The 23,557-nt window shown below is 52.7% G+C and overlaps 1 protein-coding gene across 4 annotated transcripts in view; it reads right to left on the reverse strand.

Annotated features, from left to right (window-relative positions):
- PLXNA1 (plexin A1) overlaps positions 1–23,557 on the reverse strand; it is a 274,489-nt gene that overhangs the window by 16,535 nt on the left and 234,397 nt on the right. For all 4 annotated transcript variants that reach the window (XM_073351348.1, XM_073351345.1, XM_073351346.1 and 1 more), the window contains 8 exons: positions 21,751–22,007; positions 14,887–14,953; positions 7,578–7,724; positions 6,094–6,253; positions 4,987–5,090; positions 4,003–4,099; positions 3,115–3,305; positions 932–1,101 (listed from right to left, as the gene is read on the reverse strand). In XM_073351348.1, the coding sequence (XP_073207449.1) occupies positions 932–1,101; positions 3,115–3,305; positions 4,003–4,099; positions 4,987–5,090; positions 6,094–6,253; positions 7,578–7,724; positions 14,887–14,953; positions 21,751–22,007 (1,193 nt within the window). The remainder of the gene's footprint in view (positions 1–931; positions 1,102–3,114; positions 3,306–4,002; positions 4,100–4,986; positions 5,091–6,093; positions 6,254–7,577; positions 7,725–14,886; positions 14,954–21,750; positions 22,008–23,557) is intronic.

Consider the following 23,557-nt stretch of genomic DNA (forward strand, 5'->3'; position numbering starts at 1 on the left):
CGCATCCCAGGCCCTGTGGAACTGGGCTCCCCCCACCACCAACTCCTTCCTTCCTTTAATATAGAAAGCAGAGTTATAAATCAGTTCCGAGCGTTTCCGCACTCTCATATCTCCATTTAAAAATGTTTCTTTTCCTGCCCTGCTAATTGCCGACAGTTACTGAACTATACAAAAGCAATTTGGCTGCCATTTAACAAATGCCAGACATGGGAACGTATGTACTCGTTGCCAGTAGCGGCAAGGAGATCAGAGAGATGAAATCAGTGAGGCAGCAGAAAAGAAGAATGCCGGGCGAGGGGGGAGTTGTGGAGAAGCAAAGCCTATACAAAGCAGAGAGCTAGCCCCATCACATTGCTCACGGAGATCTCATCAACACCTGCCCCCCTTTTCTGGAAGTGATTAGCAAGCCTGATGGGTTGGCTCTTCAGGCTAGGCTAGGGAGGATGCATGTGTGGTATTACACTACCTTCATTACGACATGCGTGGCTATGTGGCAGGCTGGGGTGCATATCACAAACACGGTTAGGATGGGTGGCACGAAAACATAGCCTGGGGTTTGCAAAGGCGCCGAGGGAGTTAGGGGCCCACGTCCCATGAATCTCCAGGTGAGCTGGGCATTTAACTACACAGCCCAGCCATAGTTCAATCACGGAGCACCCAGTACTTCAGGATACGACATTTATGGGAAGGGTGGCATGGCTGGGACTACTTGTTATAGCATAACGTGCCTGGGGCTCACCCACCCCAAGAAATACTGGTATACAAGTAGGCTTAGGTGTCCTGTGTTTCCAGCTGACCCAGGTCACTTTTAGTGTTAATCTGCCCTGGCTGAGGTTGGCATAACCAAATTTCACCTCAGAAGCTTGGAGATGTTCATTAGCTGGGATAGTACAAATGGGAACGCGGACACCCCTCCCACCCGCCCAATTACCAGTTACTCTTCCAGGTGTGCCGGACGTCATAATCGTTGATCTGATGTTTGTCGGCTTGTTCGTCCAGAAAGTCGAACATGTACTTGATGGCCAGGGGCAGGGCGCTCCCACGGTGTGCCGTGCTGAAGATGGTCTCAAACAGGTCATCTACGAACTTCTGCAAGGTGCCCTGGAGATGAGAAAGGGAGAGTGGCTGCTAAGTACTGCCCAGAAAGTCACGCACTGGAAGAAAGGAGAAAGCAATGGGGCTAACGATCAATTTCAGATCTTAACCTGACTGCTACCAACAGTAATGGGCCATCATCTGAGATGGGGCTGGCGGGAGGAGGGCCGAAGCCAAAGGAGGTACCAAGGAAATCAGTGGAACCACACTGGTCCTTAATGGGGAGAATACACTGTGGTGACAAGAAGATCTCACAAGCCTGCGTCAGAAATTCTGGGGTGTCGTCTGGCATCATAACTCAAGCCACTACATGTCCACCCCAAAAGATAAATATATTGTGCTGCTTTACAACATAGCATAGTCCCTCCTTCATGGTCACTGCCCTGTCTGAATAATGAGGGAAACCCATTCGCATTATTCATTTTTCTATGGCGCTGTATTGTTTGGTTAGTGGATTCCAAAGATAGATGTGGTTGTGACTTTTAACCCCTGGTGAGCGGAACTCAACTTGGAAACCCAACTGAAAGGAACTACTTGGAATTAACTAATCAAATGAAAAATACCATATAGACCAAGTGACTCCCATTATGGTATCTGAGTCCTTCACCAACATTAATGAATCTACCCTGAGCTCCCGTACGAGCTGGGGAAGTATTATCCCCACTATACAGATGGGGAACACAGACACATAAGTGCTAAGTGAACCTGGATCTCCTGAGTCCTGATTCAGTGCCGTAGCCACGAGCCCACCCTTCCTCTCTAGGTCAGTCTCAGACATACAGCAGCTGCTGTGCTACAGAAGGTTTGGAGCATGCCCAAGTAAGAGGAACTTGCCCTGATGCCAAATGTATGAAGTACATCATCATTATTTCTTCACTAAGCACCTCAAAAGTGTGCTAGGCACTATACAAAGAAACAAGACATGGTCCCTGCCCCTGAGACATTACAGTCTAATGTCTCTGATTTGCTGCCAAAAGCACCAGGTCCATCCCAGATAGAATGCACCGGCTGTGTTATTGACTACATTAGCTCTGCAAGGGCAGAACATATTCGATTTGCTTCTGAATATTCCAGGTTTGTTCTACCATGCCACTGATCTCCACCAGAGCTGGAAATATAACAGCAGTGCAGGTCACCAGCAGTGAAGGAGTTAAAGTCCACAGCAGATTGCTACAGTTGGTTTGGAGGAGAAGGAATACCTTATAGCATGTGTATCTCAGCTCCTGCAATTAACAGGAGTCCCTCCCCTCAAAGCACAGCAGTAGGGTTTTGTCTGCCTCTCCTATTGACCGTACACGTGGCAACGGCAGAATTTAGGGCATTTGTGTCCTAAGCTATCCCAGCCCCTCTTTTGCAAATGCAAAGCACTGGTAAAATGATAACATCTCTCACAACCTGAACGAAGAGCACTGGGGAAATCAGTGTTTGCAGCAACCAGTGGATGGGCGGAAGCTTTGCTTCTTCAATAGCCTTGCTGCAAAACTGGGCTTTGCAACTATTTTCTTAGCCAGATGTAATGGGTACTGCAAGTGCTTGGTTCGGTGAGGAGACAGCAGGAATGAGGGTTGAGCCCCACTGTGGAGCTTGGCACTGGTGGGGGCTGAGTCTGGAGATAGCAGGGCAGGGTTATCCGGTGGACTATGGAGACAACAGGGAAGGGGCAGAGCCACCTGGTGGAACTCAAAGGCAACAGGACAGATGGGGCACATTTTGAACCGTGCTGGACGCAGCCGTAACAGTGGGAGGTACAAACCTCTGGGGCCAAGCTGCTGGGAGATCCAGGGGGAGGGTCACAGTAGCTGCATGAACCTAATTCCAGACTGCTCCTTGCCCATAGGAGACATTAAAGGCATCTAGCCAGAATTATCTATATTTGACCTGTACTGTAACCAGGCAAGGAAGCTGGCTGGCTGGCACAATCAAGGGGATCCCAGGAATGGTTCTTAGTCAGCACCCTCATCTCCCACCTCCCCTCCCGCTTTGAATGCAACCAGGCAGCCTTGCTTCCCAATGCTGTACCTTGGTGGCCAACAGACGGGTCAGATAGATCTCAGACACCATCTTGCTGCCCCGGTCTCCCTCCCGCTGGTCCATGTGGTCATGATTCTTCACTAGGTGCCAAAGTTTGGTGCCACTCTCCAGGTCCGGTGTGATCATGGGGGTCCGTGAACGTAGACTGTCGGGGCTGCTGGCTGTCCGGAGCATGCTCTCTGTGGGAAAATCAAACGCAATGGGAACTTCCCTCCTGACTGAAACCCTAATCCTTGTCCGCTTCCCCTCTACCTCCCTTCCCTTCGCCTGCAGACAGGTGTCTACAGCACAACCACACCCACACTCTGGCCTCTTGCTTTAGTCTGAGCAGACTAAAAGGTCCCTTCCAGCCATGGCGGAGGCACACTGGCAGGACAGTGCAAGCAAAGTTGCTCTGTGGCTCCTTGTACTGTACCTGTTCTGGGGTGCACAAAGGACTTCAGGCTACAAGCTCCCAATGCAGCACCTCTTGTGCACCCGAAATTCACGTACACAAAACTTCCTTGGCTCGGACGTCCCTGTGCCTATTTGAGTTTGCAACCTGTGTTTTTGCTGCCTAGGAAGGGAGATCCCTTAGCAGCTCTCCCTGTTTGCCCTGGATGTACATTTCCCCTGTGTACCACGTTGCACCAATAAAGGAGATGGGCATGTGGTTACCGGAAGCTGTGCTCACAGTCTGGATGGAGCCCAGAGCGAAGGAGACGGCACAAGAGAGCTGGGAGGTTTGGTGACGCTTGTTTCAATACATCATGCATTCTGTAGTCTGCCTCCTTTTCTGTTCTGTGCTTTGTGTACACACCCTTGTCCCTGGCCCGTCCAGAAGGGCTGTTCCCGTGGGCTCCAGAGAGCAGCCTGTGGGATTTCCCCCACACTCACCGTATCTGCTGAGTGACTTGGTGAAGGTGGAAGAGTTGGAGATGTTGTACGCCGAGTTCTGCTTGGGCACCAGTGCCACAGAGGAGCCATCAGTCACCTAAAGGCAGAGCAGAGTGACCAGAATGTGACTCACGGAGATGCACAGAGAGGTTCTGCACAGCAAGGGGAATGCCACTGCAGCAGTGAGAAACCAGTAGCTTTTGGGGTCCACTAATGACACAGGAAACTCTGCGCCCCTTCCCCCTGCACTGCACCTCTAGAGCACCAATCACCAGCTAATGCAAATCAGAACCACCGTTCTCCACCGACTCCATACAACAGAGCTTCCGGAGGTAGCAAGATCTTGAACCAATGGGAATCCCAACAGCTGCCTTGAAATTCAGATTAGATAATAGGGGTCCCTGATCTGGCCCTTCACTGACCCTTGGGAAAGGAAAGGGTTCCCCAACGCCATGATGCAGCCCTGAAACAATCTCCTATCCTGTTACACACACCCACACACAGTGAAGGCCTACACACACACACAGACACACACAGAAGGCCTACACACACACACACACACACTGAAGGCCTCCAGTTGCAGTCTCATCCCTCCATCTGGGAAACACTAAACGAGATGCTCATCAGAACCAATGGATGCTGTTCCTTCACTCGCCGGTGGGTTTGCTGGGCAGGGAGATGAGCAGCTTCATCTCCACTCTGTGAGGCTCACAGGTGTTGCCCGCCATCCCCAGACATCGAAACACTGGGCAGTGAACCTAAGTCTCCAGATGCCCAGCCCACAGCAGTGGCCATTAGGCCCCCTGGCCTGGTCTCCCTGCAGCACTAGAAGTGAGGGACATGGACTGGCAGCCAAACCCAGTTCCCACAACATGCTAGGGAAGAAAATTAAACCTCCAGGTACCCAGGCTAGGCCAAGTTCCTTGACAGCTGGCAACTGCCCACTGCCCTACCCCAGTGGTTTACCCCCGTGGGCGACCTGACCTGGTAGTGGGCGAGGGTGTTGAGCCTTTTCCAGTCATTGTCTATCTTTGTGGTCACGTCTTCATCCTGCAGAATGATTCGGGCCATCCTGCCCTGCCGCCACTCTGCACCGATGAAAGAGAAAGGCAGGGAGTTAGTGGCACTCTAGATGGGACACAAAACGAATGGGAGGGGAAGAGGGAGAGAGAAGGAGCAAGGCCTGCTGAGCCCTGGCACAAACAGGTAGGAAGCTGCTCCCTCTACAGAGTATCTAATGCACTGGGCATGACGTGGGGTAAAAGCCATTTCTAAGCACCCAAGTGAAGAGACCGGGCATCAGTTTGGGCCTGGCATCACTGAGCTAACTTTACTCCTCTGTTCTCCATCCTCCTGCCCCTCGCTGGGAATGGGATGGGTCATCATTTCTGGTCTCCTCTGCTCTAGTCTCAACCCACTGCCAGGAATGCTCATCACAAACCAACCCAGAGATGTCTCCAACCCACTGTCCTCCAGTTCTTACAATGCACAGTTTTATTCCCCAGGTTCCTCCCATCTTTGTTGTCACCGTGAGGATTCCTCCGTAGTTTGCAGCTGTTGCTTTGAGGTCAAAGCCACTAGCACCAGAACCCCAGCCAAGGTGGACTGAATGGTTCCTCCCCTGCTTTGAAGCTTCAGTCAATGCTCCTTTCAAACCATTCCCCAGTGTCGCTGTTGGGAGATGTGTGGCTCTCCCATCCTCTCAGAGGGCCAAAACCATAATCTCTACACTGCCTGTCCTGGGCAGCCCGGAGGGTAGGAGTCCAGGCCTGGGAATTGCAGTCAGTGTGGAGCATTTAACACCAAGCTGTTCCCATCATACACACTGCTGTGTGTACCCTGCATACTGAACAGCTAGCCCGTAGCTACTGGATACATTCTCTATGGTATGCAGTGGTGGATTAAGACAGGATCAGATGCAATGGCCCCTCTGGGTCACGTGTTCTACAGGACACCTACATTGGGTGCTCTGCCTCCATCTTCTCTGGAAACAGACTAGCTTGAAGCCCCTCACATTAGGCTCTTCTAGTCAACATTGATTCTCCATCTGTCCTAGCCATATGGCAAATGCCTCTTGTCTCTTAATCTCACCCAGGTCCATGTCTCCTGCCTTGGGTCTCTGGGAGTAGGGAACGCCCTTGTAGACGGCATCTAGCAGCTTCTCCTTCACCTGTGTGATGGTGTCGCAATTCAGAACCTTGACAGGAATCTCGGGGGCATTCTCATTCTCAGGGTTCACGCAGTTCAGTGTCTGTACAACACAGAGAAGCAGAGAGACTTGTGTGATGGGACGCATCTCACCTTCGGCCAGGAACATGTAGCCAGGGACACAGGTGTCACAGCTGTCTACTGGCTGTGCCTCCACATCCAGGGGCATTTAGTTTTGAGGAGTGGCAGCTCTGAAGCATTCCCCTGACCCCCAAACTGAATATAATTAACCCCCTCACTCCAGGAAGGCAGAGAGATATCAATAAGGGGATCCCAGCAGCCAGTAAACTAGAACAAACCTGTAAAACTATGCAATCCTGAGCCACACCCATGCCTGGACATATTCCAGAGAACGTGGAGTAGGAGAAGTCCCTATCCCCACCTTCTGGAGAGCATAACATGGGACAATCAGCAGTGCCAACTTCACAGATGTCTTGTTGGGACAAAGCAATAGATGGTGCTTCAGGGAGACTATTCCTACATAATCTTAGGCCTGGCATACATTGCAAAATTAGGTTGGATTAACTAAATCGGGCAAGGGTGTGAAAAATCCAAGCTCCTGAGTGGGGAGATGGATTTCCTATGCCAATGGGAGAACCCCTCCTGTCTACACTGAAGCGCTACAGTGGCCCGGGTGTGCCACTATAGCGTTTTAAATGTAGACAGGCCCTTAGCTCTGAAAGGTAAAAGCTCAATTCATGTTCTGTGGATAATAGGCAATAGAAGGGTAACCAACCCCCCGCCCCCACGCTTCCAAAGCAATCCAAGTGAAGATAAGCAAGGAGGAGTCAGCACTGGGTTTAGTCATGGGAAGGGTTTTATTGAATCACCCAGAGGGGGTTGGACAGACAAGGCAATCAAGGTGGGTGGGGTGGGAGAAGGTGAGAACTAGTACCTAATTCCAGGCTCTGGAAAGTAGGAAGAAGATATATAATACCCGCAGCTATCTCTGCCCTTTGCACAGACACCATCACCCTACCCCAGAAAACCCATCGGCTGATTGGTCCAAGCCCCTGCCCACAACGGGCTACGCTCAGTAGCATCTCCTTCCCCCTCCATCTCTGTCAGAGCCCCAGGGTGTGTTGGTGCACTGTATACATCCGTCCAAGAGGGGGACTGACGTGTTTTAAGCTCTCCCAGGTCTGCTGTGATGGCGAGCCTTGTCATGCCACACCCACCCTCCCCAGGACACGTGAGGAACAACACGGTCAGGGTAAGAAGCATGACCAGGGATGCTAGAAAGAGAAAAATGAAACATAAACTGCTCTCTGCAAAGTACCTTGGGCGCCTTAAAGACCTCGTTAAATAGCTGAACCTAGGGGTCCTGGCAAGAACCAGTCCTGGGCGAGGCTCCTGCTTGCACTAACCAGCATTTTGTAGTCAATCTGCTGCCGGATCAGCTTGTCTTCGCTCAGTGAGTAGCGGGCCTCTCCGGTGATGGCGTCAATCGGTCCCTTCTCCATCTGCTGTTTGATGGCACAGTACAGCATAAAGAGAGGCTCTCCAGCACACTCCTGTGGGGTAAAGGGAGGGGGGAAGAGCGAGAGGGCATCAGACACCAACCCTAACCCTTCAAGGAAGCCCTCATCTACTGCAAGGAGAAGCAGAATGAAGGAGTCTGCCGTGTCCTCTCAGGATCAATCACCAGTGTGCGGCCTTATAAATACTGTCCCCAGCACTTGCCAAGATAGTCCCAGGCCACCTTTCTGCAGCTCTGTTACAATAGCAAAACGTGTTATGTTGCAAAATGCTTTGGGGAGCATCAGCTATAAAACATTGCCTTAGGTATGCACAAAAATGACCCATGCTGTGATCTCAACAGCTGGGGCAAATGGAGGCAATTTACCTTTTTTATCGCCCTCAGAACCAGCTGCTGTTTGTTTCATTGCTATTTTTAAATTAGAATCATAACCCCTAGCCCATTCCCACAATGCTTTCCAGCCATTCTCTGAGGAACCCTGCTCACGTGGGGGAGACGCAGGCAGAGAGGTTAAGCTCCAGATCAGAGAGTGAGTCAGCAGCAGAGCTAGTCTGTGCTCAGAGCACCCCTCTACATCTGATCTGGGCAAGCTCTGTCAGCCATCTTGGGTTTTCTGAGCTTGTGGAGTATAATCGATGGCCTGAACTGGCCAAGGGAAACCACCCATGAACGGGACACCCTGCCAAAGGGGGTGGGGAGAGGTGGTATCATGGACCCTATCCAAGGATTACAAAGCGGGAGGACCCAGGATTACACCCTTAGCTTCCTTTAAGAGCCAGAAGGATAAGTAGAAAACGCTGATATTATGGCGATGGGGACCACTGCCAGATTCAAGAGGCAGAAGGATTAAGAGGCCAACTAACTACCAACAACCTCATTCACTGGCTTCTCAGTGGAGGCTTGGGCCGAGTGATAGGGTTTCCTTCAATTCACCCAGTCATGTAGCCACCCACATTGCGTGCTTAGGAAGCAGGACATGTCCTCACTGTGAAACAACGTGCTAACCAACTCCTCTGCAACCCTTCAGCCACCACTGCCCCAGCATTCACGGCCCCGTAAAGAGGGGAAGGGGAGACAAATGGAAATGAGCATTACTACAGGATAGTGATGCATGAAAAGGGGCCACAATGGAAAATGTATTAAACTGCAACATTCTTGAAAAAGACAAGGCCAGGCCAAGGGTGTAGGTACGGTACCATCATGCGCCAGGGGCTCTAGGGGAGGGGTGGAAGTGTGAGGGGGGATGGGATGGAAACGTACCGGGGTCAAGGCAAATGGAAGGGGTGAGGAGATGGAAGGGGGCCTGGGAGAGCAGGGATGTGAGAATGGGGAGAGCCAAGTCCCACAGCGATGACACTGCTAACATAGTGCCCCACAACTTGAACCTTCCCTCTGAACTGCCTCCAAGAAGCAGGCTTTACCCCTGACCAAACAGGGACAGGAAGAGGGGCGGGCTGGGGGCTAGAAAAAAATCCAGCAGCTTCCACCCAACCAGCACTGCCCCCCCCAACCCGTCCGCCTTACAAATAAATTGTACTTTGGTGCAAAGTGCGGCTGCTCTCCCTGTCACCATATGCTGTTAGCATCTCGTTAGCATCTGCGGTAATTAAAGAGACAGCTGCTAACGAGCAGGAACAGGCATACATCATCCCCAGACCTTCCGACAACACGCCTGTCTTTGAAATTATGTTTCATTTGCAAACTTGGCTTCATTAAGTCAGCTTGGAAAAGAGAGAGAGAGGGAGAAAGAGCCCCAGTGTGGGTGCCATGCTGTTTATTAATAGCTTCCTCGTAATGCAAAAGCAAAATAATGACCGTAAACCAACAAGCCCGCTCAGCAATTCCATTCCAGTCGGCGGAGAAACGCCTGCTTTTCTAGTTCGCTTTCTTTGCCTGCTTTCATGAGAGTAAAGAAAGGGAGTCACTTCCTTTGATTGCTTATAAAAGCTCCTGTAAAACTCCCAGCCGGGGGAAAGTGACACAGATGAAGAATAAATTGGAGCAGCCTTCCTGGTCACATCTCGTTTATCTGCTCCATTCTCAGTACGCAGTTTTCTCCCTCTCGCCGGCAGTCCGGCCCCACTCTCTACAGGAACCCGCTGCCGTAGCAGATTGCTTTTTAAAAATGTCACCCCTGAGCACTGACCCATTTCATTTTCCAGCCCAGTGAGGTTCTGCAGATCCCCCTTTTGGAAAGAAAATGAATGTGGAATACGGGGCTCTCTGTATGCAAAGGGCTGGAGAGACATTAATTAACCAATTTGATCCTTTAAAGCGAGTTTTGCATTCTGGAACGGTGACAGGTTGTCAGCCTAGAGGAAGCAGGACAGCCCAGGCACCTGCAGTGCGAGCTTCCTCCACCCAGCACTGCGGAGACCCCCTCCAAGGATGACAGGTATGTCCCTATAGTCCATTCAATCCTTGGCGTCTCTGCCGAGATCTCCAGCAAGAGGGAGCAATTAGTGCCAATCAGGGTGGTTTTTCCACGCTGCAGACCCCTGTTCTCTTGCAGCTGGACTGACCCCACCCAATCATTTCACACAGGTCACCATTAGATGGGAATGATTTTTGGTCACTCCCTGCCACAATCAAATATAAGAGGTGAAAGGCTCTGTGGCCCATTATCAATGGCCCTGTGCTGGACAGTTCTCCCCTTCCCCAAACTCTTTCTGACTAACTCTCTGGTCCATTCCAAGCAGAAGCAAAGATGACAGACAGCGCCCGGACTGGTTGCCATCTCACTGTGGAGCTGGAGTGCATGACCCCCGGGTGATCTAAAACGAAACCACAATGCACTCCCACTGCTGTGAGATAGTGACTGGTGATCTGGAGCCAGTGTCCAAGAGAGCCAGCAATCAGCTGTTTGCAGCAGATCCCATTCTCAATGTCAGTGGAACCCTGCAAAGCATCCCGTTGGACAGTCCTGGGACAGGCCATCTTAGCCCTATATGGTCACACTCCCCTGAATGAAGGAAAGCGTCGCCACCACTTTTCACCTCCTCCCAACCAGGTCGGAGAGAGGGATGTTACCTGGAAACTAGTGGGGTTTCTTTGACTTTGACCAGATGGTTCCCTTAGAAGCTCCCTACAATTCCAGGTTGTTACAGAAAGCAAAATATAAGAGGGGCCCAGGGACAACCCAGTGTGGGATCCCCTCTCTGAAACGTACCCAATGATGTACCGCCCCGACAGCACACAGGGCAGCCTGGCTCTAGAACGCAATTCTGCCCAAGCTTCAGGCTGCACCATTGCCAGCACTTAGTGTGTCTGTGAAAAGGTTACAAAGGAAAATGCTCCTGCAGAAGTTCCCGTGCACACGCAAGACAAGCTGCTGGAAGGAGGCGTGTAAGGGAATGTTTGTGTGGCGCATACATTTGCATGGGGGGGAGGGGGGGAGGAGAGGATAGGCCCTAGGCAGTCTGAGCCAAGTCAGCAAATGCTCACAGTGTCTTACTGATAAGATTTAGCTCATCAGGCACCTAATACCGTGCATTTTTCAATGCTCGTCTCTATTTTTTTCCCTTCTGCCTTCCCCTGGGGTGTCTCATTAAGAGTCTGATGAATGTTGCTGCAGGGCCCTATGAAAGCACCAGGCCTTAGTGATTCCACTGCTGCTGCCTGTCCCCATTTCCTCCTCAAGAGGTAGGGCCAGGAGACACCTAGGCAGGAAGAGAGAAGAGCTCTGGGATCCTATCCAAGGACCGGTTTCATTCTTACACTGGGTGGCTAGACACCGGCACTGCACTGTGAGAAACAATACGCAATGTCCCAGTTGTGTATGATGACTGGCCGGCTTGCTTTGCTCCTCTGAGTCACATGCTGCCAGATCCCTCTGTGCAGCCGCATCTCCAGGTGCTAGCTACCATGGGGGCACCAGGGGGTGCATCCACCCTGCTAGACCGTGGTCACAATGCACGCAGGCATGGGGGGCAAATGGGTCTGCGAGTGTAAAAATTGCACCCTGCTCACTGCACTCCTGCTGTCATTGGCCATACGTGCTCCTGGAAATTCTTCTTGGGGGAAAGCCGGAGACAAGAGGCCCTGCCTTCTATGGCTTTGCACCAGATCAGCAGCAGCAGCTCACATCAGAGGAAGACACCAGGTCAACCGCTAATCAAACAAAAAGTGCATCAGGGCCCTTCAAGGGCAGTTGTTTCTGAGAAGTGTCCTAGCAGCTGTGCACACAAAAAGGCTAGCACGTCCGCATGCCTAATTTACATGCACAATTACCACTACTTGGTGCAAGACATATGTTTCCCTGCTGGCAAACTGTCTGCTGCAATACCTGTTCCATCCAGCTCCAGGGTTTCCTCTCCCTGCCACTTGCAACCCTCACCTCACAGAATCACAGAAATTACATGGCTCTAGCAGGTCCCACGCGTTCCATCTCCCTGAGACCAAGGAGCAGTCCCTATCAGACACATCTTCTAGGGTCTTGTCCAGGCTAATTTTAGGTGTTCCAAGCAAGCAATGAGGCTTCCACCACTTCTCCAGGGTGACTATCTCACAGCCTAACAGATCTCACTGCCAGCAAGTTTGTCCTGGTAATCTGCATACATTTTCCTTTAATTATGCCCCTCGGTTCCACCCTAAATAATCCTTCTCTTCACTGCTCTTTAGACCCGGGAGACTATCCGCTCCCACTGCCAGTTAGCCAAACATCTCCATACAGAGGAGATGTTCCTGGCCCCTCCCCATGTCTCTCTTTTCCTCTTAACTTCTTAGCGGGAGTCATGCCCCAGGACAGACGGCAGTGAGTGAATTGACTCAGAGGAGCTTTCAAATCAGACAACAATGTATCGAGGTGTCAGCAAGGAGGGCAAAGCACACAGAGGACATCGGCTCAGCATTGAGGCTGAAACAGCCAGATCCTGAACTGCATGTTCAACTCCCAGCAGCATTAGTTGAGCCCTTCACCCTTCACGGAACACAATTTGCCTACCTCAGTAGCTCACTCTGTGGGTTTCATCTGAACGAGACCAGCTCCCGTATGCCCCGCACACGCAGCCAGAAACCCGTTGTTAGAATACGCACAGACACACGCACAGAAACGTGAGGGCCTTTGCAACCCCCTTCGCTCACACACTGGCACTGTTTTCATGAGCAAAGAGCCAGCTAGATGCATCATGGGGCATTAGCATGTCCAAGCACTGCAACTGCATGCAGTCACAATTACACGAGCAAATCAGGTGCACAAATGCACTCAATTGTATTTTACAATAGCAAATCTTTTCCAAAGGTCTGGCCCTCAGGAGATCACCTGCCACTTTCCGCAAAGTGGGATTCTGTCCCACTGACCTGAATATTTCCCTCCCCTCATGCTGTGGTGAAGGGTGCTAGGCATGGGATCATTTGCTGCCTGCATTTATAACGCCCTTTGAAACCCCGTGTGACGCAAAGCATGATGCGCAAATGCAAACCCACGGAGTGAGGAGGACACGGCAGGTTTTTAAAGGCAAAACCTCACTCCTCTCCTGCCGTGGGAAAACGACAGACACTGTACAGATATATTTTTATAGATAGGGGCCATCCCTAGACAGAGGCACGACGCGAAGTGCATTTAAGTGATATTATAAATCACCTCTCCCTGGCGATCACTCAGGTCTGCGCAGGCGCCTACTCACCCACACTCCTCTCCTGGAAATGGTTCAAACCTTCTTTATCTTAATGAGGGATGAAATCGCACAAAAACGGCTCCGTGCCACCAGGACTCGCTGAGTAAACGCCAGGCGAGATCCTGGGGAAGCGGCTCTGCTGACTGACAAACAGGCAGCACATTTAACCCAGCTTGCTTCCTTCTGGAGCACGCAGCGGACCGCTGGTCCTACCACTCTGCCAGCGAACTCTGCCGCTGCACTTTCCCACCGCTGCAGCCCTAACGGTGGGGATGGTTGTGTAGACAGCACTCGGGTGGCTTTATCTCCACTGAATAATATTAGATGAGCCAGCGGTAAAAATACTCCCACTCCATTTACACCTCAGCTTCCTCCCTTGCTACTGTGGGTGGAGCTGCGCCCAGGTGAATTATGGCCACCAGGTTTGCAAGTGCAGGGCAGGAAACGCAGATGCTGTGTGCCAACTGGGTATGGAGATGCAGTGAGCCTGGCTGAAAGAAGGGGGCTCCTTCTAAAGGCACTGACACCTCCTGAACAGCTCGGAATAACAGCCTACTGAGAGGCCATTCGGCTCCTGTGTTGCTGATCTGCCATGCTGGGCCTACAGGATGTGGGCGTGAGACCAGCACCTCTGCTGCTCAGAGTCTACCTGCCTCCTGTTATTCATGCCCCCACTCGGCGTCCCCACCCCACACTGCCAACACATCAGTCAGCACGATGGCAGTTTTGTGGAGTGGGGGGGGTGAATGGCTGGAGCCGAGGGACTCCGCAAGGTGCCATTTCCCTGCTGAACAGCCTTAGCTATAAAAGATACAGAGAAAAGCAAAGCAGCTGACTAGACAGGGCAGGGCAGCAGAACAGGCTCTGCGTTGAATGGGCTACAGAGCATTCACAGCTAGAGCTTGAACAGGGAGGGGCCAATCCTGGGGCCCTGGCTCCTGCATTACTCTGGCAAACTCCCATTCCCGTAAGTGGGGGTTGGGCTGAGTACGGCCCTCAGGATTCAGATGACACCAGCACCGGGCCTTGCTCTAGCACCTTCCATGCAGGGAGCTCAGAACACTGTGGGTATGTCTACACTTAAACCACTACAGCTGCGCCGCTCCAGTGCAGACACCATCGGTGCCAACAGGAGTTCTCCTAATCCACCCGCCCGAGAGATACTAGCTAGGTTGACGGAAGAATTCTTCCAGAGACCTAGCACTGTCTACACCGGGGATAAGGTTGGCATAGCTGCGTCTCTCATGGGGGTGGGTTTTCCACACCTCTGAGAGATGTAAGTTCCCAGTGTAGACCAGCCCTTTGTGTTAGGCTAGACAGAATTGGGTTTAGCCTCATGACCCTGCCCTGTGGGGAGGTAAGTCAGAATCACTAGCTCCATTTTACAGAAAGAGGGAGAAACTGAGGCACTAAGTGGGGAAGTGATGTGCCCACGGTCACACAGCAAGTCAGTGGCAGACCTGGGAACCCAGATCTCCTGGCTCCCCATCCACACACCATCCCATCCCAGCACAGAGGTGGTTCCCACAGGGAAGAGGCCAGGCCCTGGCCCCTGGGGCTAGTGGTCTCTTCCACACTCACCTTTAAAAACTTGTACAGGAGGAATGTGAACCAATTCGTCAGCATCTTCTCAGCCACAGACTCCGTCCTGTAGGGAAGGCAGAGAATAAGAACGTCACAACAGAGAAGTGGAGGTCTCCGATTTTTCCTGTAGTCTCCTCAGTCTCGGACCTTTTACCCATTTCTCATCTGCTTTACAGGTCATCCTGGAAGGCAGAAAACTCAGAACAAAGGGACAGGAGGCGGCAGTAAGAGTCCTGGGGGTTGCTATGACAAAAAACTAAAGATGGTCCCTTTGGGAGTCAATCCCGGCCTGCCACAGGGAGAGCTCATTAGAGAGGAGCCTGCTCACCTCCAGGACTCAGACACAGGAATCCAGCCAAAGGGAGAAGCAGAGCTGGCTCCACTCCCTGACAGCATCACCTTAGTAGGGAGGAGACAGCAGCCACGGCTCCTCCTTAACTGGGGAACTTGAGGTGGATCTCGTAAATTTCACCCACTGGGGTTCATCTTAATGTCTTCAATGGGAGGAGGGCATTTGAGGCATCCAATATGAATATTATAACAAATCCAAATATTACGACAAATTCTAGAACACCATATTTGTCACCATGCTGTACACTTAGGCCATGCAGAACTTCGGCAACAGCTGGGGTACAACTCTGATCTTTCTGCTCCAGACGCTCAGGCCTCTGCCACTTGAGCTAAAGGAGAATCACCATAAGCTGCTAGCAATGCATGGCCTATGACACATGGTTCAGCAGATGTGATTTCAGCCAGTAAAGGCCATCCTTTACAATATTCTGCACAAGCAATGGACCCTACACATGAACCAACTGGAAACTTAGGCTGTCTTCCATGTTCCTTTGAAGCACTGAGCAAGGATCCTTGACCAAGAAAAGGGGGGTTTATCCCCTATGATCGGTTCCTTGCCCATGGAGTGGAGGTGGGCTGACTGGTGATCCTTGGTGTGGCTCATGCCTGTTTCCCAGCAAGGTGAATGTGATGGAGGAGGAGTTTGGAGCAAACTTTGATGGAGCTGTCAGTCAGTGCTAGCTCCGCAAGGCGCTGAAACACAGAGACTGACAGATAAAGTGATACTTATCAAACTTCGGGGGTGCAGCCTCTGGAAGCAGCCTCTTGCTTCTGGAAAGCTCAGTTCCAATTTGGATCACATCATGCGCAAAAACACTGTAGGAGAGTAGGGACGGGGAGTGCAGAATTGTTTCCTATGCACATTTGGGAATATCACAAAACCACCTAAAATTCCAGCACAGTTAGTCATGTCCAGACAGCAGAGGGCCTGAACTGGAATAGTAGGGGCTGCAGGTCAGGCGTGAGGTGGACCAACAGATCTGCGTGAAGGGGCCCAGGAGAGGAATAGCAGGGGATGATGTGGGTCAGGATTGAAGTGCACAGACAGAACTGCGTGAGAAGCCTCGGTCTGGAATAAGAGAGGGTGCTACAGGTTGGCGGTGAGGTGATCAGCCGAACTCTGGAGGCAGGGCAGGAATGGAACAGCAGCGAATGATGCAGATCTGGATTGAGGTGAATCGGGCAGGCTGCATAGGGGAAACTTGCATGGTGTCTGCTTGCAACTTGTACGTCCCTGCACATGAGAGGCCTCGTGCTGTCACCAGGATCAACGTTCTCTTTAACACATTCATTTCTTTAAAAAGCCACTCGCACTTCCTTAAGAAGAAAAAACCCAGACCGTTCCCACTGAAATTCTCTAGTTATGCTTTTTCAGCTGCTCTATCCATTAATCATCAGATCAGCTATTTTCGAATGCAGATGCTCACAAAAGCACAAGCAACACTAATGACCTCGAGAAGGTAACTGCCTTCCCGCTGCACTGGGGGAGTGAAGAGGAACACAGAAAAATGCCTTTATTTAAAAAACAAAAAACCCCAACGCTTGGAGTCCTGCAGACTTTGCGCCGCGTCCCCGTGACACAAAGGAAGCGCCACGTGGGGAGAATGGGAAGGGAACAATTAATGATCACAGACTGTTTGGAGCAGATCACCTTTCCTAGTGTTAATTTCATCTGAGCTGCTTTTGAGCAGTCCTGCCCCCACCTCAGTCTGCTCTTCAAGGGGAGGGGTGCATGTGAGAAGGAGAAGGTATCACGGGAAAGAGGGAACTGGAGGATGAAAATGAAGAAGTTTAATAGACATCCCTCCCCAGCCGTCCGGATTGTACGAGAGTTGCAGAATAGCCCCTCCCGTTCATTTTCAAGTCAGCTTCAGCTTCCCTTGGGAGATTCTTCCACAGTCATGGTTACAAGCGGATGTTCGTATTTATCTGCGATATGGCCAGGTGCCACAGTTAGAGGGGATTATACAACAGTAAAATTACTAAACACCACATCTCTCCGGCCTGGTTAAAGTTAATCCTGTTACTCTTGATGTTCAATCCCACCCCCTTATCCACCAGCAGCCGACTACAAAGGATGGAGGAGGAAGAGCCCAGAACTCAGCTCTTGTGTGAGGGCATGGGGACTGGTGGAAATCGGTTCATTCCTTGAACATAACCACACAGCAATTAGATGAGAGTAAAAAGAAAGGGATCAAGCTAGGACTAGCCATGGCCAATACACCTCAATCCTGCCCTGCAGCACTCCTTGCTACTGAGGCCTGACCCCCCACACTGCTCTCTGCCAGTACCCCTCGCTCCTGCCTGTCAGTCCCCCCTGCTATTCCGCTTGTGGGCCCCTCACAGCTCCTCCGATGCACCTCAATAAATCTAACACCCACTGCATTAAATCTTCCGCGCTGCTTAGGCCCTCTGGGAACACAAACTCCTCCTGCATCTGTGCAAGCTGAGACAGAGGTAGCGAGGGCTGGGCCTGCTTTCCTCGCTGGCCTTGGACCGCTGCCACGATTTGGAGGATACGGCTGCCGGGGGCTCCCCAAGCCAGGGCTCACTCGCTCTCCTTTTACTGATATTGATTTTCTTGATTCTGGAGCTTTGCTTGGCAGCGGCTCTGCAGTGCTCCAAGTGACCCACAATCTGATCATCCGGCTTAAATATTTCAGTGAAACCAGTTGTATTATGTAAACGGGAGAGCGGTTGCAAGAGAGGAGGGGAAAGGCAGTGCAAGCAGAGTGCTGGGGAGGAGGATAATGGTGAGATTGTGCAGAGAAAGGAAAACCCACAAGGTCACATCCCCAGGGTCTTACTCAGGCAAAGTCCTCACCAGGTCAATAGCCAGAACTTGGTCCATGTATCCTCCCCAGGCACCTTCTATCTGCGGCACTCAGGGCAGACATTAAAAAGTACAGAACTCCTGGGAGGTACAGGTCAACCCCATTTTACAGATGGGAAAACTGTGACACAGGGAGGGGAAGCAGTCACCCAAAGAGAAACACACAGACTGGAGGTGGTTAGTAGAAGACCTAGAAGAAGGGTACCTATCTTGGTACTTCCAATGAAAAATTCCACTCTTTGGAAATTGATCTCTATGCCCAAAAGAGCAGCAAGCCCCTAAGCGACACCTATGCAAAGGCCAACAGACCTTGGAAACCCTGAGTACGTACACATACCTTCTCCTGGAGCCCTCAGGTGCTGTGGTGCTGGGTAGAGGACAGTGTGGCACTGGGAAAGGCGAGCTCTAGGAAGAGGAAGGAAGCAGGGAGAGGCCAGGTGCTGTGATGGTGTCGTTTATTAATTGGTTTTGTTCTGCACTTGGTATATCTTTCAATATTCATCGGCCCGTGAGAGGACTGCTCAGCTCTGTCATTAAGTATTGATGGGGCACAGCAGACTCACAGTGGAGCTGGAAGGCTGCCGCCTGCTCGCACTCCCTTCCTGCTCCCGTCTCTCCCCCCGCCCCGTGCCAGACAAGCTGCTTGTGAAAATCCACTTGACTTGCATGAAACCCCTGGCCTGCCTGGTCATGTGAACATGCCCTGAAGAGGCATGGGGGAGGGTTAATTGCAGAAGGGAAGCCTGACACAGCCTAAGGAGACATTGGAGCATTCCAGCCAGGTGGGAGCTGCACATTCGCTTGGTGGCAACCAACCAGGGAGTCAGCTACGGAGGCCATTGAGGTGGGGTAAAGTACTGCTGAGAGTTTTCACAAGTGGGGAGATGCTGACTGCTGGTAACTGCTCCTGGCCAAGTAAAGGCCAGGAGCACCAGGTTGCTGGAAGGGGTGCCAGAAGGTGGTCCGGGGCACTGGAACGCCGGTGAGAATGGTGGAGGCCGGAAGCAGCGCCGGAATGCCGGCAGGAATGGCAGGGGCGCTGGAACACCGGTAGGATGCTGTCCGGGGCACCGGAACGCCGGCAGGAATGGCAGGGTGCCGGAGGGAGCACTGGAACGCCGGCAGGAATGGCAGAGGTGCCGGAACGCCGGCGGGAATGGCAGAGGCGCCGGAACGCCGGTGGGAATGGCAGGGTGCCGGAGGGAGCCCTGGAACGCCGGCGGGAATGGCAGGGTGCCGGAGGGAGCACTGGAACGCCGGCGGGAATGGCAGAGGCACTGGAACGCCGGCGGGAATGGCAGAGGCGCTGGAGGGAGCGCCGGAACGCCGGCGGGAATGGCAGAGGCACCAGAACGCCGGCGGGAATGGCAGGGTGCCGGAGGGAGCGCTGGAACGCCGGCAGGAATGGCAGAGGCGCCGGAGGGAGTGCCGGAACGCCGGCAGGAATGGCAGGGTGCCGGAACGCCGGCGGGAATGGCAGAGGCACCAGAACGCCGGCGGGAATGGCAGGGTGCCGGAGGGAGCGCTGGAATGCCGGCAGGAATGGCAGAGGCACCGAAACGCCGGCGGGAATGGCAGGGTGCCGGAGGGAGTGCTGGAACGCTGGCGGGAATGGCAGGGTGCCGGAGGGAGCGCTGGAACGCCGGCGGGAATGGCAGGGTGCCGGAGGGAGCGCTGGAACGCCGGCGGGAATGGCAGAGGCACCGGAACGCCGGCGGGAATGGCAGGGTGCCGGAGGGAGCGCTGGAACGCCGGCGGGAATGGCAGGGTGCCGGAGGGAGCGCTGGAACGCCGGCGGGAATGGCAGAGGCACTGGAACGCCGGCGGGAATGGCAGGGTGCCAGAGGGAGCGCTGGAACGCCGGCGTGAATGGCAGAGGCACTGGAACGCCGGCGGGAATGGCAGGGTGCTGGAGGGAGCGCCGGAACGCCGGCGGGAATGGCAGAGGCACCAGAACGCCGGCAGGAATGGCAGGGTGCCGGAGGGAGCGCTGGAACGCCGGCGGGAATGGCAGGGTGCCGGAGGGAGCGCTGGAACGCCGGCGGGAATGGCAGAGGCGCCGGAACGCCGGCGGGAATGGCAGAGGCACCGGAACGCCGGCGGGAATGGCAGGGTGCCGGAGGGAGCGCTGGAACGCCGGCGGGAATGGCAGGGTGCCGGAGGGAGCGCCGGAACGCCGGCGGGAATGGCAGGGTGCCGGAGGGAGCGCCGGAACGCCGGCAGGATGCAGCTGGGTGCATCACTGCAGTGGTAGCAGCAGCCTGTGCTAGCTCACCATAGGTCTCCAACTCTACACAGCATCCCCAGTGATGCGGAGTTCCCGTTGTCCAAGCAGCTGTTAGCCATGGATCAATTTGCCTTTAGTGCATGATGCCAACACCTCCCCTACTCATTCCACATCTCCGCACGTAAGTCAAATGAGAAGCCCCACAGTTAGCACTGGGGAAAACCATGGATATGTTTTCCCTCTCTCATGCTAGCCAGGCACTGGGAGCCTCCTAGAGACAGAGGAAAAACTGTCTGAAGTGGCTGAAAAACTGGGCGGGAACCAACAAGTTACAGGTCCAACGCGTTGGTACTGCCAGTGGCTCCTGCCACTGCAGCCCGCCATCTAACGTACACATGGCAGGGGCCCTGCACCACAACTGATACAACACAGCACTCATCCAATGGCAGACCTGGCGGGAATCCTGGCTAACCTCGAGCCTAGGAACCCACAGGTGCTGGACACCTGATATTGGCCAATTTGGAAGCCTGCAAAGGCAGTACAGAAGGATGGGCATGTCTGGCCCTCTCCCTACACCTCAAAGCAGCCAGAGCCAGGACGGGGTGAGGAGGAAATCTACAGGCAAAGGTCTCATAGGGAAGTGTGAATTTCTGCACTAGGGACCCAGCAGGGAAAAACACGCTGTCCAGGGAGTGGAAGAAACTGAGGGTTTCACTTCCAAGGAATAGCCTGGTACCCTGAGAAAGCTCCATCTCCAGCACTGAAGGGTTCGATCTGACATCAAAGAACTTCAGAAAGCAACTAGCTTCTAAATCCCTGGCTTAAAAAAAAAACTTGCAAGGTTCTCTAAGCACTGAAATAAAGCACAGCTTCTGAGCACCCGACTATCTGAAACTCAGGGAGCTTTTCCCAAGGTCCCACACCCATCTCTTGCAGGGAAGTCTTTCTGAGTGAATCTCTCACACAACCAAGGAAATGCTTTACCAAGGGTCGTATCCATTGGATGCTGCCACCACCTCAGCTGATGGAGAAGACACCGGATCACATCACAAAAGGGGGGCACAGTGCACTTCCAATACATGCACAGACATACACAGGGATGAGGGGGCAGGAGCAGGGCAGCGGTTCGCATACCAAACTGTTGTGCTCTCCAGAGTTTGACCACAAGGAACCACAGGCTAGAGCAGTGGACAGAACACCTCTGCTTTCACACTGCAGAGCAAGATGCCCTTATACTCCACCATGGCCAACGGCATCAGCACTGATTCCTCCCCTTTGCTGTGTGGCAGGTGAGCGGGAATCGTCACCAGAGGCACAGACATCGTGAGACTTTCATGGAGCTTTGTACACCGGCGATGAAGATCATGGTGCACTTTTTGTACCGGTAGCACGGGCCAGCGGGGGCTCCATCAGAGTCTATCCGAAGCATATATTTTAGACAGACACTCACCTCCGCAAGAGCAGCTTGGGATGGTTCTTACTCTCCAGGTTCTTCTCAATCAGGTCTGAGAGGAGTTGCTTCAGCACGCCTGTGGCATACTCCATCTCCCCCTGCAGCGCTGTCATGATCAGGGAAGCCACGTTGCCCCGGTCCCGCATGGAGAAGCTGCGTTGCGCCTCCAAGGTGCGGATGAAGGTTAGCAGGAAATGCTTCTTGTTCAAGAGCTGCCCAAAGAGGCTCAAGGACTTCTCCACATTCGCCTGGACCTGAGGGGACAAAACAACCACCCTGAGTCAGACTTTGGGGGCAGACATGCTGGAGAAGGAAGGGGGACTGCACCTTGTTAGTGTCCTGGACTTACTCTCCTTCCCATTCTGTGCCTTAGCAATGCAGAGAGCTCAGAGAAGCACATCTGACTTCATGTGCACTACCAGGCATGCTGCAGCGGGGAAATCAAGGAATATAGGAATTGTCATACCAGGTATAGCCAGTTGCCCATCTAGCTAGCATCCTGTCTCTAGCAGTGGCCAGTACTGGGTACTCCGGATGAAGAGGAAAGAACCCCCCTAGTGAACAATTCTGGAATAGCCGGCAGCAAACAGAGGACAGGCAAACTGAGGGAGCTTGCCTGGAAGCTCACTTGGCGGGAGTTCCCACAGAGGTTTTTTTTTGCCTTTCAGGCTTCTGTGAGCAGTAAATACAACATCTAAAGACACTCTTAGAAGGAAGACATCATGGATAGTGAGCTATCAGCTGTTGTGACCTGCACAGGATGTGCCAGGTTTGTCTTTCTCCCAGAGGATAGAAGCGACTTCGTCCGTAGGAAATGCAAGCTGGTCTCCATATTGGAGGAGAAGGTTAAAGGACTAGAGACCCAAGTATCGACCCTGCGCTGCATCAGAGAAAACGAAGATTTTCTGGACAGAAGTCAGTGTTTGTTACTGCAGGCACAGCATGCGGAAGAATCAGAGAGGGCAGTGCAGAACAGAGAAGAAAACTGGCAGCATTTGACCTCCAGAAGAAGAAAGGGGAGAACCCATGTACCCCCAATGCAGATAGGGGTAAGAAACCGTTTTCAGGCTCTCTGCACAGGTACTATGGCGGAGAATGGTTTGGAAGAGTCATCTGAGGGAAGGGATCAGAAGGAGACCCCATCAACTGGAAGGCATGGGATGCATTGAACTAGGGATGGGGGTCCCAAGAGGAGGAGACAGGTGGTGGTGGTCAGAGACTCCCTCCTAAGGGGGACAGAGTCATCCATCTGCCATCCAGACCAGAAAACTTGAGAAGTGTGCTGCTTGACCTGGAGCTAGAATTCAGGATGTGACGGAATGTCTGCCAAGACTGATCAAGCCCTCAGACCACTACCCCTTCCTACCTCTCCATGTGGGCACCAATGATACTGCCAAGAATGACCTTGAGCAGGTCACTACAGACTACGTGGCTCTGGGAAGAAGGATAAAGGAGTTTGAGGTGCAAGTCATGTTCTCGTCCACCCTCCCTGTTGAAGGAAAAGGTCCAGGTAGGGACCACCGAATTGTGGAGGTAAATGCGTGGTTATGCAGGTGGTGGCGGAGAGAGGGCTTTGGATTCTTTGACCATGGGATGTTGTTCCAGCAAGAAGGATTGCTAGGAAGAGATGGAATCCACCTAACAAAGGGAGGGAAGAGCATCTTCACAGGCAGGCTTGCTAATCTAGTGAGGAGGGCTTTAAACTAGGTTTGCCAGGGGATGGTGACCTAAGCCCAGAGGTAAGTGGGGAAGTGGGATACCAGGAGGATACATAAAGAGGAGGGTGCAACAGGGGAGGCCTTCT

Source organism: Lepidochelys kempii, chromosome 7 (assembly GCF_965140265.1).
Source record: "Lepidochelys kempii isolate rLepKem1 chromosome 7, rLepKem1.hap2, whole genome shotgun sequence".
NCBI classification, from domain to species: domain Eukaryota; kingdom Metazoa; phylum Chordata; order Testudines; family Cheloniidae; genus Lepidochelys; species Lepidochelys kempii.